Consider the following 14,818-nt stretch of genomic DNA (forward strand, 5'->3'; position numbering starts at 1 on the left):
TTAATGTATGGCATTGCGCATTAAGGACTGTTTTGTGTTTTGGGGCACACCCAGTGATACTCGGGTTATTCCTAGCTCTGCACTCAGAAATTACTCCTCGTGGTACTCGGAGAGACCGTGTGAGGTGCCAGGGATTGAACCTGAGTTGGCCACATGTAAGGCGAATGCTGTACCCACTACACCATCTCTTTGGCCCCATATTTTTCTATTTGACTTTGTTCTAGAAAAACTTGGGATTGTCAGAACTCTGGCATTGCTTAAAAATGATTATTGAGCATGATCATAAGTAGCACTTTTATTTCAGAACATTTGTCCCACTATGATACTTTCATTACAGGTGGGATTTCTAGGATATTACATTTCTCTTTACCTTTTGTCTATTTCTAAGCATAGGATTCTTGTGTTTTAGAATTCATAACGTTGAAGACTAAATTCCCCTTAATAAATTTTCATGTGAATTTATCCACCCTTTGTAGTAACTAAAAATGCAATGAACTGAACTAGTTTTGAGAGTCTTCCCCCACTGTCCCTGTGTTGCGATGACAAGGGTTAGCACACATTTGATTGTGATGTACATACAGAGTGCTTATCTTTTAAAGAGAAAATGTTAACAAAGGTCTCTTGTAAATAGTTCTCTTTACAAAATATCATTGTAAAAATGGTTTTCTTACAAAGAAAAAATTAGGAATTCTGTTAAATGGAATTAGGTTTGAGAGAGAATATAGGGTTTATATAGGGGTTAAAGTGCTTACCATGCATGCAGCTGACTCCAAACCCCTGAGTATTACTGGGAGCAACCCCCAAACACTTCGGAGTGTGTCCCAAAGTACCACTGTGAAAATAGTTGTCTTAATATTTTGAGCCTTTTTGAGAAAAATAGATGTAAGAAATATATAATTAGAAATGTCGGGTATTTGACTTAAAAATGGTACGAATCTTAGGATGTTAAGGGAAGGTAAAAAGTTTTGTGATGTGATGGGAGTTAAGTCAACCCAAAAATGGGTTAAAGTACTTGCTTTGTAGTCTTTAGATCTATAGCACTGCACATGCAGCCTGGGGGCCCCCCACCCCCAGCACTACTAGCTGTTACCCCTGAGCACAGAGCAAGGAGTAAGCCCTGAGCACTGCTGGATGTAGCCCCAAAATTCAAATCTATGTTTTGTTTTGTTTTTTTTTTTGCTTTTTGGGTCACACCCAGCGATGCTCGGGGGTTACTCCTGGCTCTGCACTCAGGAATTACTCCTGGCGGTGCTTGGGGGACCATATGGGATGCCGGGGATTGAACCTGGGTCGGCCGCTTGCAAGGCAAACGCCCTACCCGCTGTGCTATCGCTCCGGCCCCTCAAATCTATGTTTCTAAAGGAACCCAAAACATGCAGGTAATTAAGCAATAAAGCCCTAAAATTGGGGAAGATTGTTGAGAAAGAGTATCTGTTAAAGAAGTTAGCCTTTGTGGGGCTGGAGCGATAGCACAGCGGGTAGGGCGTTTGCCTTGCACGCGGTCGACCCGGGTTCAATTCCCAGCATCCCATATGTTTCCCTGAGCACCGCCAGGAGTGATTCCTGAGTGCAGAGTCAGGAGTAACCCCTGTGCATCGCCAGGTGTGACCCAAAAAGCAAAAAAAAAAAAAAAAAAAAAGCCTTGGATTGGTAGAAAAGGCAATGGGTGAATTTAAGCCAAGTTGAAGATGTGGGAGGGTAGAAAGGCAGCATATAATTATCTTAGAATTCATACTAAGGACTAGAGACTGCTGCAGATAATTAAGGGATTAATAGGACTTAGATACATGGAGGGCTCCCAAATCCTTGGGTAGGGAGACTTGAGAGTAGACTGAATAAACTGATCAGAAGAAAGGAATGATGGGCATGTAGGAGTTAATAAAAGTTGAGAAGTGTATTTGCTTATTTGCATTAAAGACTTCAGAAAGTTGGAATAGGATTCAGAAAATAGTGGGAATGTAATTCAGTGGTAGATTGCATGCCTTGCATGTGTCTTCTGGCATCACAAAACAAAAATGCTAAGTGATACAGAAATTGGAGAGCAAATTATGGAGCTATTCAGGAAGAAAAATGATTTCAGATACAGAAATGCTCTAAAGGATATGCCAGACCTTATCCAAGGGTTGAATCCCTGAACAAATGAAACCAGAACGCACAAAATAGTAAAGGTCGAAGGAACTGGGAGATACTGAAAAGATCAAAGTTGCTATTTTAGAGTTCCTAAATAAAAAGTATTAGATAAGAGCAAAAATAAGAAGATACATAGTATTTTTAGAAGGGAGAGAATAAAACCAGGAAAGGCCAGGGATGTAGCTCAGTAAAAGTGCATGCATAAAGGGGGACAGGGGAAAGGAATGTGCCCTGAAATGAAAGCAAGAAATTCTTTTTTTAGGGGGTGTGGTCAGGATTTGGACCACAATAGGTTAAAAAAAGAAATCAGAAAATTTGTTAATTATCCCACAAATGTTATTGCCTTGCATTTGAGGATGATTTGGGATGTAAGACGCTGCTGAGCAAGCTGTGCTTCAGTTCTGTTTCTTTGGAAGTAGGGTAAATCCAAATAAAAGTAATTTGGGGACTGGAGAGCTCGTACAGGGATAAGTCTCTTACCTTGCATGGAGTGGTCCCTGGGCACAGCCAGGAGTGAGCACAGCCGGGTGTGGTTCAAAAACCAAAATTATTTGGTAATATCCGTTATACTTTTGACATGAGGCTTTCTCTTTATTCTGGATAACAAAAATATTTTCATTTCTGGATTCAATTTTTCTCAGCTTTTATCCTTCCTATTGAATAGAAAAGAGATTTGTGGCCCCTATCTTTCTACCAAACTTGAACAATGGAAATAACTCAAGAATATTAAGTTAATGCTTTTTTTTTTTTTCTGTATTTACAGATGGGGCATGAGTGGGTTTGGTTGGATTCTGAGCAAGATTATCCCAATGACTCTGAGCTGAGCAACGACTGCAGGTCTCTCTTCAGCTCGTGGGAATCCAGTCTGGACCTTGATGTGGGCAGCTGGAGGGAAACGGAGGAGCCAGGGGCTGAGGAGCTAGAGGAGAGCAGCCCTGGGCGAGAACCTAGTGAGCTGCTGGTGGGGGACGGAGGCAGTGAGGACTCTCAGGAAGAGGCAGCGCAAGTCGGCCGCCATAACCTCCTCCACTTCCTCTCTGAGGTAACGGGCAGCTATTATTTCCGAGTCTGCTAAGAGAATGCTTGCTTACCCACATAGATTTCGACTGCTCTGAATGTTGTTTATTAAAATACAAACTCCATAGTAGTGGGGACTTTGATTGCTGTGCCCAGGCCCTTGGTAGTGTTACCAAGTGTGTGGCAAGTAAATCCTTTTGGACTGAATATAAGTTCTGAATTATAGGAGACTGAGACATTAGATGTGGAATTTCTATACATGGTGCTTCGTTACGAGTATGCTTGCCATTTATTTTTGCATTGTCATGTAAGATTCTACTTGATTCTCCTATGTGTTTGCACTTCCAGGCACTGTTTTAATGTTTTATTACTCGTAATGATCTGAGGAACAGAAATAAAAAGAATGGACAGTTTATATTTATCCTGCAGTTGCATGCTTTGAGGAGAACTTGGGTCAGTGTCAGCAAAAATTTACAAGCTAGAGAAAATAACAAAAAAAAACTTAAAAAACAAAAATTCACGAGTAACTGCTTCTGGGCCGGAGCCATAGTACAGCGGGTGGGGCACTTGCCTTGCACACAGCTGACCTGGGCTTGCTCCCTGGCATCCCATATGGTCCCCTGAGCCCTGCCAGGAGTGATCTCTGACCACAGAGCCAGAAGTCCTGAGCACCGCTGGGTGTGGCTTCAAAAACAAAAACAAAAAGTTAAACTACTTCTCTGCCTGTAGTAGATATTTTTAATAATAATTAACAGACAGCCACTTGGAATCAGCATTTACACTTAGGGTGAAAACTTAGAACAGACTGTTTGAAGAGGCAAGAACCATATCCTCCTTCCTTTTTGTTCCGTCCCCAGCATTAGTCTAGTGCCTGTGGATACAAAGACCTTTGATAAAATTGAGGTAAATGAATTAACCTACTTGCCATCTCAGAGGTAGTTGCTTTGTAATCACATGACATTATTAAGATGGAGTGTTTGTATTCATCTAACAGTAAACTATGATTGCAGGTAGCTTATTTAATGGAGCCATTGTGCATTAGCAGCAAAGAATCAAGTGAAGGCTGCTGCCCGCCCTCTGGTGCCAGGCAAGAGGGAAGGGAAATCGAAGCTATTGAAGGAGAAGGGGAGCCCTGCAGAGAAACAGAAGAGCTTCCAACCAAGGTAGACCCCTTGGGAGCTGAGAAGTCACTGGGAGAAAATGGAAGGCCAGAGCTGGCTCCATCTCCCTCAGATACTTATCCAGTTCAGGGATTAACCACAGAGAGTGAAGAGGTAAATGATTGATTTAAGCCATCACCTATTGGTCCTCTGCCTAGACAGGCAGAGCAGAGTGGTTCAAGCACATAGGCTAACTTCAGAGATCAGTTACCTGTGTCCAAGTCCAGTTGCTGCGGTACGCGGTGATGGGCATGGTGCTGACTGGGGGTTGCCGCAGAGCTCACGTGCACTCCAGCAGTCAGACTTGGCAGGTTCTAGTGCTCACACATCTTTTTAGTTGTGATGCTCACTGGGGTTCACCCTTTTTATTGTGGTGCTGGCACACGCCTGTTTGTGGTGTGGTCAAAGGTCAGTTTTGGCTTTGGGATCACCGTCAGAAGAACTGCTAATCTCAAACAGCAGAGCTGCCTGGATCAAGCTCAGGGCATGTAGGGCACTGGGGATTTGAACTTAAACCATATGCTTGCAAAGAAGTTACTCTAAAGCCACCGTGCTGTTCCTCTGGGCCTACTGAGTATTTTAAAACTCCCCTTTTAAGTCGTGTGGGAAGATGAGTTTCTTGCTATAAATAAAACAGTGGTGCTTTGTGTTGGACTGTGAGATGGCTCAAAAGACTGGAGCACATACTTTATATGTGGGCCCCAGGTTTGATAACTGGAATGGCGTAATCCCAACGCACCTCCAAGTTTGCCCCCAGAAAAGCAAAAAAATAAAAAGACAATAGTACTCTAAACTCTTACTTGAGGAGCCAGCGTGATAGGACAGCAGGTAAGGTGCTTGCCTTGCATGTGGCCTACCAGGGTTTTGATCCCCGGCAGCCCATACTGTCCCTTGAGTCCTCCAGGAGTAAGCCCTGAATGCAGAGCCAGGAGTAAACCCTGAGCATTGCAAAATGCTTGAAACAAAGCAAACTTTTTAATTTGTCTTTTTTAAATTTGGGTCCAGGGAGGGAGCCACACCCGGTGATGCTCAGGGATTACTCCTGGCTCTGCACTCAGGAATCACCCCTGGTGATGCTCAGAGGACCACATGGGATGCTGGGGATGGAATCCGAGTCTGCTGCATGCAAGGCAAGCACCATACCCCCGTACCACTGCTCCAGCACCAATTTTTTTTTTAAACAACATCAGGTGGTGCTTGGAGACTACTCCCAGCTCTGTGCTTGAGTGTTAGACCTGGCAGTGCTGGGGAACCATGTGAAACTCGGCCTCTCATTTACTAAATAAGCAGTCACCCCTTTGAGCTCTTTTCAGCCCTTACTCTGAGGACTGAATGAGACATTTTATGTCAATCACTTAGCATGGTACCTTGCAATCAATCAAATTTAGAGTGATACTATTATTATTTTTTTGGTTTTTTATGTTTTTTTTTCCTTTTTGGGTCACACCCAGCGATGCTCAGGGTCACTCCTGGCTCTGTACTCAGGAATTACCCCTGGCCGTGCTCAGGGGACCATATGGGATGCTGGGGATCGAACCCGGGTCGGCTGCGTGCAAGGCAAATGCCCTACCCACTGTGCTATCACTCCAGCCCTGAGAGTGATACTATTATTATTTGACCAGTCATGCAAGCTAATTTTTAGCCTCAAGCCTACAAGTGATGCTAATGACCAAAGCCTGTGATATAGCTCAGCAGCAAAATGTATACTTTGCACTCGTGACATCTGAGTTGAATCCCCAGCATAGCAGAAAAAAGAGAGTATGGGCTGGAGAAATAACTCCAGGGCGAGTGCATGCTTGATATGTGGGAGGCCTGGGTTTAATAATTGGCACCACACAGTACCACGAGCACCACTGAGTATGACCCCAAGCATAAAGTCAGAAGTAACCCCCAGCACCTCCAGGTGTGACCCAAAGTCCCTCTATTATCTTAAAAACTTATATAAGTATATCATATGTAATATAGACAAACATATAGATAATATAAACATACAGATAAAACATATAGGTAAACATATAAAATGGTCAGTGATGTGGTTTTATTCCCGGGCAGCAACCACAAATTCATAAAGTGATTTCTTTTTTTAAAGTGTATCTAGGGACTGGGGAGAGAACTTGAAGGACTGGCATTCATGTGTGGGCGCCCTGTACGTTCAATCCCCAGTGCTGTGCTGACTTCTACCACCTCTGGGTGTGGGGGAAAAAAATGCAGTATTCGTTTAGAACTTAGTATATTGCTTTTTCATGTTTTTCTTCAGGTGCAGAGTAAAATTTTTTAGCATAATTTTTCCAAGGATCAATTAAGTCTGGTTAAATCACCTTTCTTTATGATATACCTCTTTTCACTCCCTCCCCTAAAATATGCATTTTCCTTTTTTTTTTTTTTTTTTTTGGTGGGGAGGCACACCCAGCAATGCTCAGGAGTTTCTCCTGGCTCAGGATCACTCCTGGCGAGGCTTAGGGAGCACGTGGGGCTCCAAGGATTGAACCCCGGTTGACTGCATGCAAGGCAAACACTTTGTCTACTGTACTATCTTCTCCAGCTAGGCTTTTGCATAGTTTTATATAAATGGCCTTTCTCACCTCATCTTCATTTATATCATGAAAATAAAATCCAGTAGATTATAAATCTCTTTCCAAATGTTCCTTTGTTTTCTGGCATTCCTAGGAGGAGATTGAGTGCACATCCAGAGATGAATACCCAGAGGAAGGGTCTCTGTCAGAGATGGAAGATCAGTCTTCTGGTGAGTGCGATGACGGCTTCAGCCTTAAGGAGACGCCTCTGGTGGATATTCTTCTCAGCCGTGCTGCCTCCTCGAAGCTGTAAGTGTAGATTTTTATACAAGGTTGTTACAATTCATATTTTAATTTCTGCTATTTGAATTTGTTAACGTGAATCGGGGTTATTTTTGTAAATTTAAAAAATAAATGAAGGGGCTGGAGTGATAGCACAGCAGGTAGGGTGTTTGCCTTGCACGCGGCTGACCCGGGTTTGATCCCCAGCATCCCATATGGTCCCCTGAGCACCGCCAGGGGTAATTCCTGAGTGCAGAGCCAGGAGTAACCCCTGTGCATCGCTGGGTGTGACCCAAAAAGCAAAAAAAAAAAAAAAGAAAAACACTAGAAAAGGAATTTTAAGTATTGCTTTACTGAGGCTGGAGCAGTAGCACAGCAGGTAGGGTGTTTGCCTTGCACGCAGCCGACCTGAGTTCGATTCCCAGCATCCCCTGTGCCCCCCGCCCCCAGCACCTCCTGTCCTGAGTGCATGAGCCAGGAGTAACCCCCTGTGCATCGCCAGGTGTAACCCAAAAAACAAAATACAAAAAAAGAAGCCCGTGGGGCTGGAGCAATAGCACAGCGGGTAGGGCGTTTGCCTTGCATGAGGCCGACCCGGGTTCAATTCCCAGCATCCCATATGATCCCCTGAGCACCGCCAGGGGTAATTCCTGAGTGCAGAGCCAGGAGTAACCCCTATGCATCGCTGGGTGTGACCCAAAAAGCAAAAAATAAAAGAAGTTTGTGTTCTCTTATGAAGCAAGTCTATTTCATCAACATTACTTCTTTCATAAATTATCATTCCTGGGCGCCTAAGCCATAATACAGCAGGGAAGGTTTTTGCCTTGCACACAGTTGACTGGGTTTGATCGACCCGGGTTCGATCCCTGACCTCCCATATGGGCCCCTGAGCACCACCAGGAGTAATTCCTGAGTGCAGAGCCAGGAGTAAGCTCTGAGTGTCGCCGGGTGTGACCCAAAAAGCAAATAAAAATAAATATATAAATAAAATAAGATTTAAAGCAAATAAATAAATGATTGTTGCTGCCAATGACTAGCCTTATCTCCTTTCTATCTCCTTGGGTTTTTTTTTTTTGAGGGATTATGGGTATGGTTTGGTGCCACATCTTGTGGTGCTCAGGGATAGATCTCAAAGGACTATTTGTGGCTCGAGGAATTAAAGTGGGGTCAGCTGCGTGCAAGGCAAGTGCTTTAACCCCTGTATCATCTCTCTGGCTGTATAAAAGGCACATTTTAGAATCTTACTCTTTTAGTTAAGTAAAATTCTTTTTAAATTGAAAAACGAAATCATTTTTATTATCATGCTAAATTCATAGTTATTTTGGAGGTACTAAAAACATACCTGTCTATTAAGAGAAGACAGCAAGAACGATTTTGGGTTTTTTCCTTGCATCTCAGATCTACTTATATTAGCTATGGCAAAGCAAACTGGTAATTATTCTAACCTTCTTTTGTGTAAGGTATACAATTAGAAGACCATGCCTTTAAAAAAAGAAGAGGAAAACAGTGATTTTAGTTCTTTGCTACATTGTAGAGTATAGCTTCTTTAACCTGTGTTGTTGAAGAATGGTGCTTCCTTTGCGTTTCTCTGACTCCAAGTCTGAGCAGATGGCTGGCAGATGATGACCTACTCATAAAAAACAGGACGTCTCTAATCTGGAATATTTTGTCTTAGGGCTTTTCAGATGGCCTCCATAGAAAACTGTATATTTCTATGTAATTTAGTGGTTGGGGTTTGGGACTGAGCCAGAGGTATGGTGCTGAATGCCTCTTCCAGGGTTGCTGCTCCTGGCAGTGTTCTCAGGACCGCTGGATACCAGGGCTTGAATCCAGGCTTCCTGTATATAGAGCATGTGGTCCAGCCAGTAAACTTCCTCCTTGGGATACCCCCATCCATCTTATTCTTATTTTAGAACCTGGTTAAAAATGAAAAATAGGGGGTGTAAGACATAGTAGCAGGTAAGGCGTTTGTCTTGCCTACGGCTGACCCTGGTTCAGTCCCTGGCACAGTGCTTGGAGGACCTGTCAGGAGTGACCCCTGCGTGTAGAGCCATTGGTAAGCTCTGAGTACTGCTTGTGTGGCCCAGAAACAAAACAAAAAATTCAGACAAAAAGGGGTCATGATGGAGTCGGAAAGATGGCACAGCACTCAGGGCTCTTGTCTCGCACGCAGTTGACCCAGGTTTGATCTCTGACGTCCTATATGGTCCCGCAAGCATGTAGGAGTGAATCCTGAGTGCAGAGCCAGGAATAAGCCCTGAGTATCGTCAAGTGTGGCCCCAAAAATCAAAAGAGAAAAAAGAGGGGAAATAGTGGGAAAATCTTAAATCTTATATTTTAGAGTCACAAATGCTGAAGATCTTTTTTTTTTGCTTTTTGCTTTTTGGGTCACACCCGGCATTGCACAGGGTTTACCTCCTGGCTTTGTACTCAGGAAATACTCCTGGCGGTGCTCAGGGGACCATATGGGATGCTGGGAATCGAACCCAGGTCGGCCGCATGCAAGGCAAATGCCCTACCCGCTGTGCTATTGCTCCAGCCCCAACAAATGCTGAAGATCTTGACCTAGAAATACATAGAGAAGGCACAATTACAAATGTGTAATTCACTGTCCAGGACAAAAGCCACTTCTTTGTTTTCAGTACGAGAGTACACCTAGCATTTGGGGGTCCTTATGAAAGCATCATATATACAGTTATTACTTTAATATTGTCCTTCAATTGCTAAGTAAGCAGCAAGTGTTAAGAAAATTTTAACTCATCTTAGAGAAGCAGGAAACTGTTACATCACTGTTACTTTTCTGCCCTGTCTTATTCCTCTTATTCCATAGATCTGGTCTAGGCCAGAATGACCCTGTCCAGGATCACTTGCTCTTTAAGAAGACTCTCCTGCCTGTCTGGAAGATGATTGCCAGTCACAGGTAGGTCTCTAAACCACTCACGCTCTTCACAGTCACAGTTCTTATTTAGAGTGGCATCCAGGGTTTCTTCATTTTCTCTGGGTTTATCCCTTAACAGGTTCAGCAGTCCATTTCTGAAGCCTGTGTCAGAAAGGCAGGCCCCAGGGTACAAGGATGTGGTGAAAAGGTCAGTGAAAAGGGGGTATCAAAAGGTTGGTTGAGAGGGCTGGAGTGATAGTACAGTGGTAGGGCATTTGCCTTACACGTGGCTGACCTCGGTTCATCTCCAGCATCCTATATGGTCCCCTGAGCATCACCAGATGCTTGATTGCAGAGCCAGAAGTAATTCTTGAGTGCAGAGCCAGAAGTAATCCTTGAGCACCGCCATGTTTAGCCCCCCCCCCCAAAAAAAAAGGATACATTGAGGGCTAGAGCTATAATGGCAGCAGGTAGGGTGTTTGCCTTGCATGTGGCCATCCTGGGTTCAGTCCCCTTCTTCCCATACAGGAGTAGACCCAGAACACAGAGCCAGGATTAAGTCCTGTGTATTGCTGGTTATGACCCTCCCTCTCCCGCCAAAAAAATTTGGTTGCTTTTTTTAATTTACTTGTTTTGAGTTTGGGGGTCACACCCAGTGGTGCTAAGGGTTTACTCCTGGCTCTGCACTCAGGGATTATTCCCATATATGATGTTGAGGATCGAACCCAGGTTGGCTGTGTTCAAGGCAAACACCTTGCCCGCTGTACCATCTCTCCGGTCCCAGGAAAGGTTGGTTGCTCTTATAACTGTCCTTTCATATTTTACTTCCCATATATTAGATTATTTCATTTATGTTATACATATATTAAAATTATATCAAGTTATATTTTATATTTGCACAAGTTTAAGTTGTTGAGCTTAGTCTTCTTTTGAGAATAAATGCAAGGAACAAAGTATAATTAGGGTTTAAAGTATTGACATTTAAATAACATGACTCTTTCATTATAATTTTACATTAGCTTCTGGTAGGTTTTTTTTTTTGAGGGGGGGGTTGGGTCACACCCGGCGATGCACAGGGGTTACTCCTGGCTCATGCACTCAGGAATTACTCCAGTCAGTGCTCGGGGGACCATATGGGATGCTGGGAATCGAACCCAGGTCGGCCTTGTGGAAGGCAAACACCCTACCCACTGTGCTATTACTCCAGCCCCGCTTCTGGTAGTTTTTGACAGTTCTTTTTGTAGAAATCTTTCAGAAGAAATACTCTTCATTAAGACACAAAAGACATAGACATAGAAAGTTCAACACTCATCTGTGGAATAAAAGTAACAGAGTGGGAGACTTAACACCCAAGAGTAGTAGAGATAAGGACCAGGAGGTCTGCCCCACAGCTTAGAAACTGGCCTCACATGCTGGGGGACAGGGCAGCTGAGATAGAGAAGGGAACACCAAATAGAGGATGTTTGGAGGACCCTTTCTGGTTGGAAGATGCATGCCGAAAGTAGAACATAGACCGAACATGAAGGCCACTCAGTACCTCTATTGCAAACTACAACACCCTACAGGAGAGAGAACAAAAGGGAATGCCCTGCCACAGAGGCAGGGTAGGGTGGTGGGGGATAGGGTGGGGGTGGTGGGAGGGATACTGGAATCGTTGGTGGAGGAGAATGGGCACTAGTGGAGGGATGGGTAAACGATCATGTATGACTGAAATGCAAACACGAAAGTTCATAGGTTGTAACCTCACGGGGATTCACTAATAAAAATTAAAAAAAGACACGAAGGAATGATATGCTAAGGCAAAGGAAGTCAGAGGGGTGTTAAAATCATTGGTTAATTGCAGTATTTTGGATTTTTGTCACCAAAAATTCTGTTATAAACTATTATGTTAATAGAATCTAAAACATCGGGGAAAGACCTTGGGAAACATTTCTTCATTCTAGAGATGAGGAACTAAGGTTTCGAGGCGGTCAGCAGTTGCTTGTGATTGGTAGGGCTAGAACTAAATCCCAGATTATTTCCTCCAAGTTCAGTTCTCTTTCTACACTACTGTGCCTATATTATCACCCACTTTTTGTCTCATTAAATCATAATTTATCAGAATATTTTCTTTACTTTTTTTCCTCTCCATAAAAGGAGAAAAAATATCTTGGCTCTTGATTTGTGCGATAAAAGGAGTAGACTGAGTACCTAGTATATGGACAACACTTTATAAGCAGTCACTAACTGCCATGTAACAAACTGATCATTGAAACTTTGCTACTTGGGGCTAGTACTTCGGAGTGAAGTAACTGGGTGTATAGGCTCTGGAGTCAGGCTGCCTCTGAATTGGAATCCAAGTTGTGTGAGTTCGGGCAGGTACTTAACCTCTAGATCTCAGCTTCCTTGATGTCAGTGGAGATAGGTTCATTGAGAGAATCAGATGAGTTATACAGTATATACTAGGCAGGTACAATATAGAATGTACCTAGTATATTTATTCCTAGTTCTATTGTAAGTAGTCAAATGTGAGCTCCTGCTGCTATTCTGTTACCTCATGGGGACATTACTGTTTTCATAGCAACCTGGTTAGTTCTCTAAGAGAGCAGGAGAGGTCACATGCACCACATGAAGGTTTGATTTCCTCTGGTTTCTGTTGGCCTCCTATAGACCCATGGACTTAACTAGCCTGAAAAGGAATCTGTCTAAGGGACGGATTCGCACAATGGCTCAGTTCCAGCGGGACCTGATGCTGATGTTCCAAAATGCCGTGATGTACAATGACTCTGATCATCATGTGTACCATATGGCTCTAGAGATGCAGCAAGAAGTCTTGGAGCAGATTCAGGTACTATTTGTAGAACGCTTCAAGAAAAAAGAAAGATAGCTTCTAGAATCTGAATTTAGAAAGTCTGTGAGTGTAAAGGTGACTTTGAACAGACCTTGTGTTTTCAGCATTTGTTCTAGAATGCTTCAGGGCCCTGAATGATTGACATCATACATGCCGGCTTGCTGCCCAGCAGGACCAGCTTTTGTAGATAGTAAAGCAGTGTGTAGGAAGACAGGCAGCAGTGAAAATAGCTCACAAGAGGGTTTAGGAGAGATAAGAAAATGGGCATTTCTATTTCCAGAACCTCCAACCAGAGGACTGAATATGCAAAACCCCAGAGGATGGAGTCACTGTCCATTTTTCTTTCTTTCTTTTTCTTTTCTTTTCTTATTTATTTATTTATTTTTTTTGTGTGTGTGTGTGTGTATTGGGCCATACCTCGCTCTATGCCCAGGGATCTCTCCTGGTGGTCTCAGGGGACCATGTGGGAAGCCAATGATTGAAATCGGGTCGAGCACATGCAAGGCAAACACACCTCACCCACTGTACTGTCACTCCAGCCCCAGAGGAGTCACTGTCCTTTGTCGTTTTCCGTTTGTTTGTTGTACCTGTTGGTTCTCATTTGTATGTTCATGCTGTCCCATCTGTAGGGAATAAGACATAGTAACCAGAAGAAGACATTTTAGGGTTTCTTCTCTGGGTAGCATCATACTTTAAAGAAGAAAAAAAAAACAGCATAGTCAAATCCTGTTGAAACAAGTTGCATTCAAACTTGTATAGTTTTTAGCATTTATAGTTTGTTATCTGCCTTTAACCTGTAGGTGCTGAGTATTTGGTTAGACAAAAGAAGAGACTTAAGTAATCTGGAATGAGATCCAGCCAACCCAGAGGGAAATTTTGTCACTCTGCTGCTGCTACTCCGAGCTCTTCTGGAATTTGCACTTCTCACTGAAATGCTGACCCATAGAAGAGTGCAGTGCTTGTTTATCACACCTGTGGTTTTTCCTAATAAGAACTGTGCCTTTCCTCACAACCAAAGGTGCCTATGGACATAATGTAAAAATGGCGAAAGCTGAGATTTTGGGTCATGCCCTAAGTTGTTATCCACATTTTTGTTCCAGGGGCTTAAAGGTAACCTGATTAAACTGTTTATTGCCACCTTATAAATAAATGTTATTTAATAAGTCAAAAATTTCTTTCTTAATGATTATAGATACTGGGAGTAAAGGGGAAGCAGCCTCTAGAGAAAAGAGGAAGGTATTGGACATGGATTTCTTTACATAGATGTCGGAAGGAATGAGGTGGAATGAGGGATTGTCTCGTCATTTATAACATGGAAGTAATTGAAGTGTTCATCAAATGGGTTGGAGGATGAAATAAGATAAACTATGAGGAAACGTTAGAAAAAACATCTAGTAGCCCTCAAATTCGCCAGAAGAATAAAGACATGCTTGTAGCTGGCCCTTCCCTCTTGTAGTTAAAGGGAGCGATCACAGGCTGAGAGTGCACGGCTTGGATTGGCCCTCTGTAGCCACCGTCTGCAGCTGCTTTTCTGTCTCTTAGCAACAAAAACAGTAACGCACAGAGAAAGGAGCGCTCAGGTGAGTTCCGTTGTGAGGGTCAGACTTGGAATTCAGAATTCGGAATTCGCAGTTGCAGCTGGGACCCAGCTTTCTAAGGAGGTTTGACCTTAGGCATATAGCCTAGTGTCAGCCCCCCTGATGGAGAGGAGGGACCCCTCCCCGCGGCGCATAGTTGCTGCCCTCAGTCTTGCTGCAGCCCAAAGACTGCAGCAGTTCCAGCTTAGTCCTTCAGCGGGATGAAGACTTAGCAAAACCTAGGATGTGGAGTCTAATTTATAATATTATTAAGACACTACTTTATAGAAAAAGATACCTGTTTCTAAGTATAAAAATCAAAACACCCTAGTAATTCCATTCTCAGTTTCTACTTCATTTAATTGGGGTGGGGGGATGCTTGTCATTGCAGTTAATACCAGTCAAGAGATCTAATTGTTCTCTGAAAAGGC

At 43.3% G+C, this 14,818-nt stretch overlaps 1 protein-coding gene across 1 annotated transcript; it reads left to right on the forward strand.

The window, feature by feature from the left end:
* The first annotated feature begins 2,893 nt into the window (after nt 1-2,893).
* Nucleotides 2,894-12,846, forward strand: LOC129405607 (bromodomain-containing protein 8-like). The gene is made up of 5 exons (XM_055141992.1): nt 2,894-3,172; nt 6,975-7,129; nt 9,933-10,022; nt 10,120-10,188; nt 12,630-12,846. Exons 1-5 carry the CDS (start codon nt 2,894-2,896, stop codon nt 12,844-12,846), a joined length of 810 nt encoding a protein of 269 aa, XP_054997967.1.
* The last annotated feature ends 1,972 nt before the right edge of the window (nt 12,847-14,818 follow it).

This window comes from Sorex araneus, chromosome 6 (genome assembly GCF_027595985.1).
Source record: "Sorex araneus isolate mSorAra2 chromosome 6, mSorAra2.pri, whole genome shotgun sequence".
In the NCBI taxonomy this organism is placed as follows: Eukaryota; Metazoa; Chordata; class Mammalia; order Eulipotyphla; family Soricidae; genus Sorex; species Sorex araneus.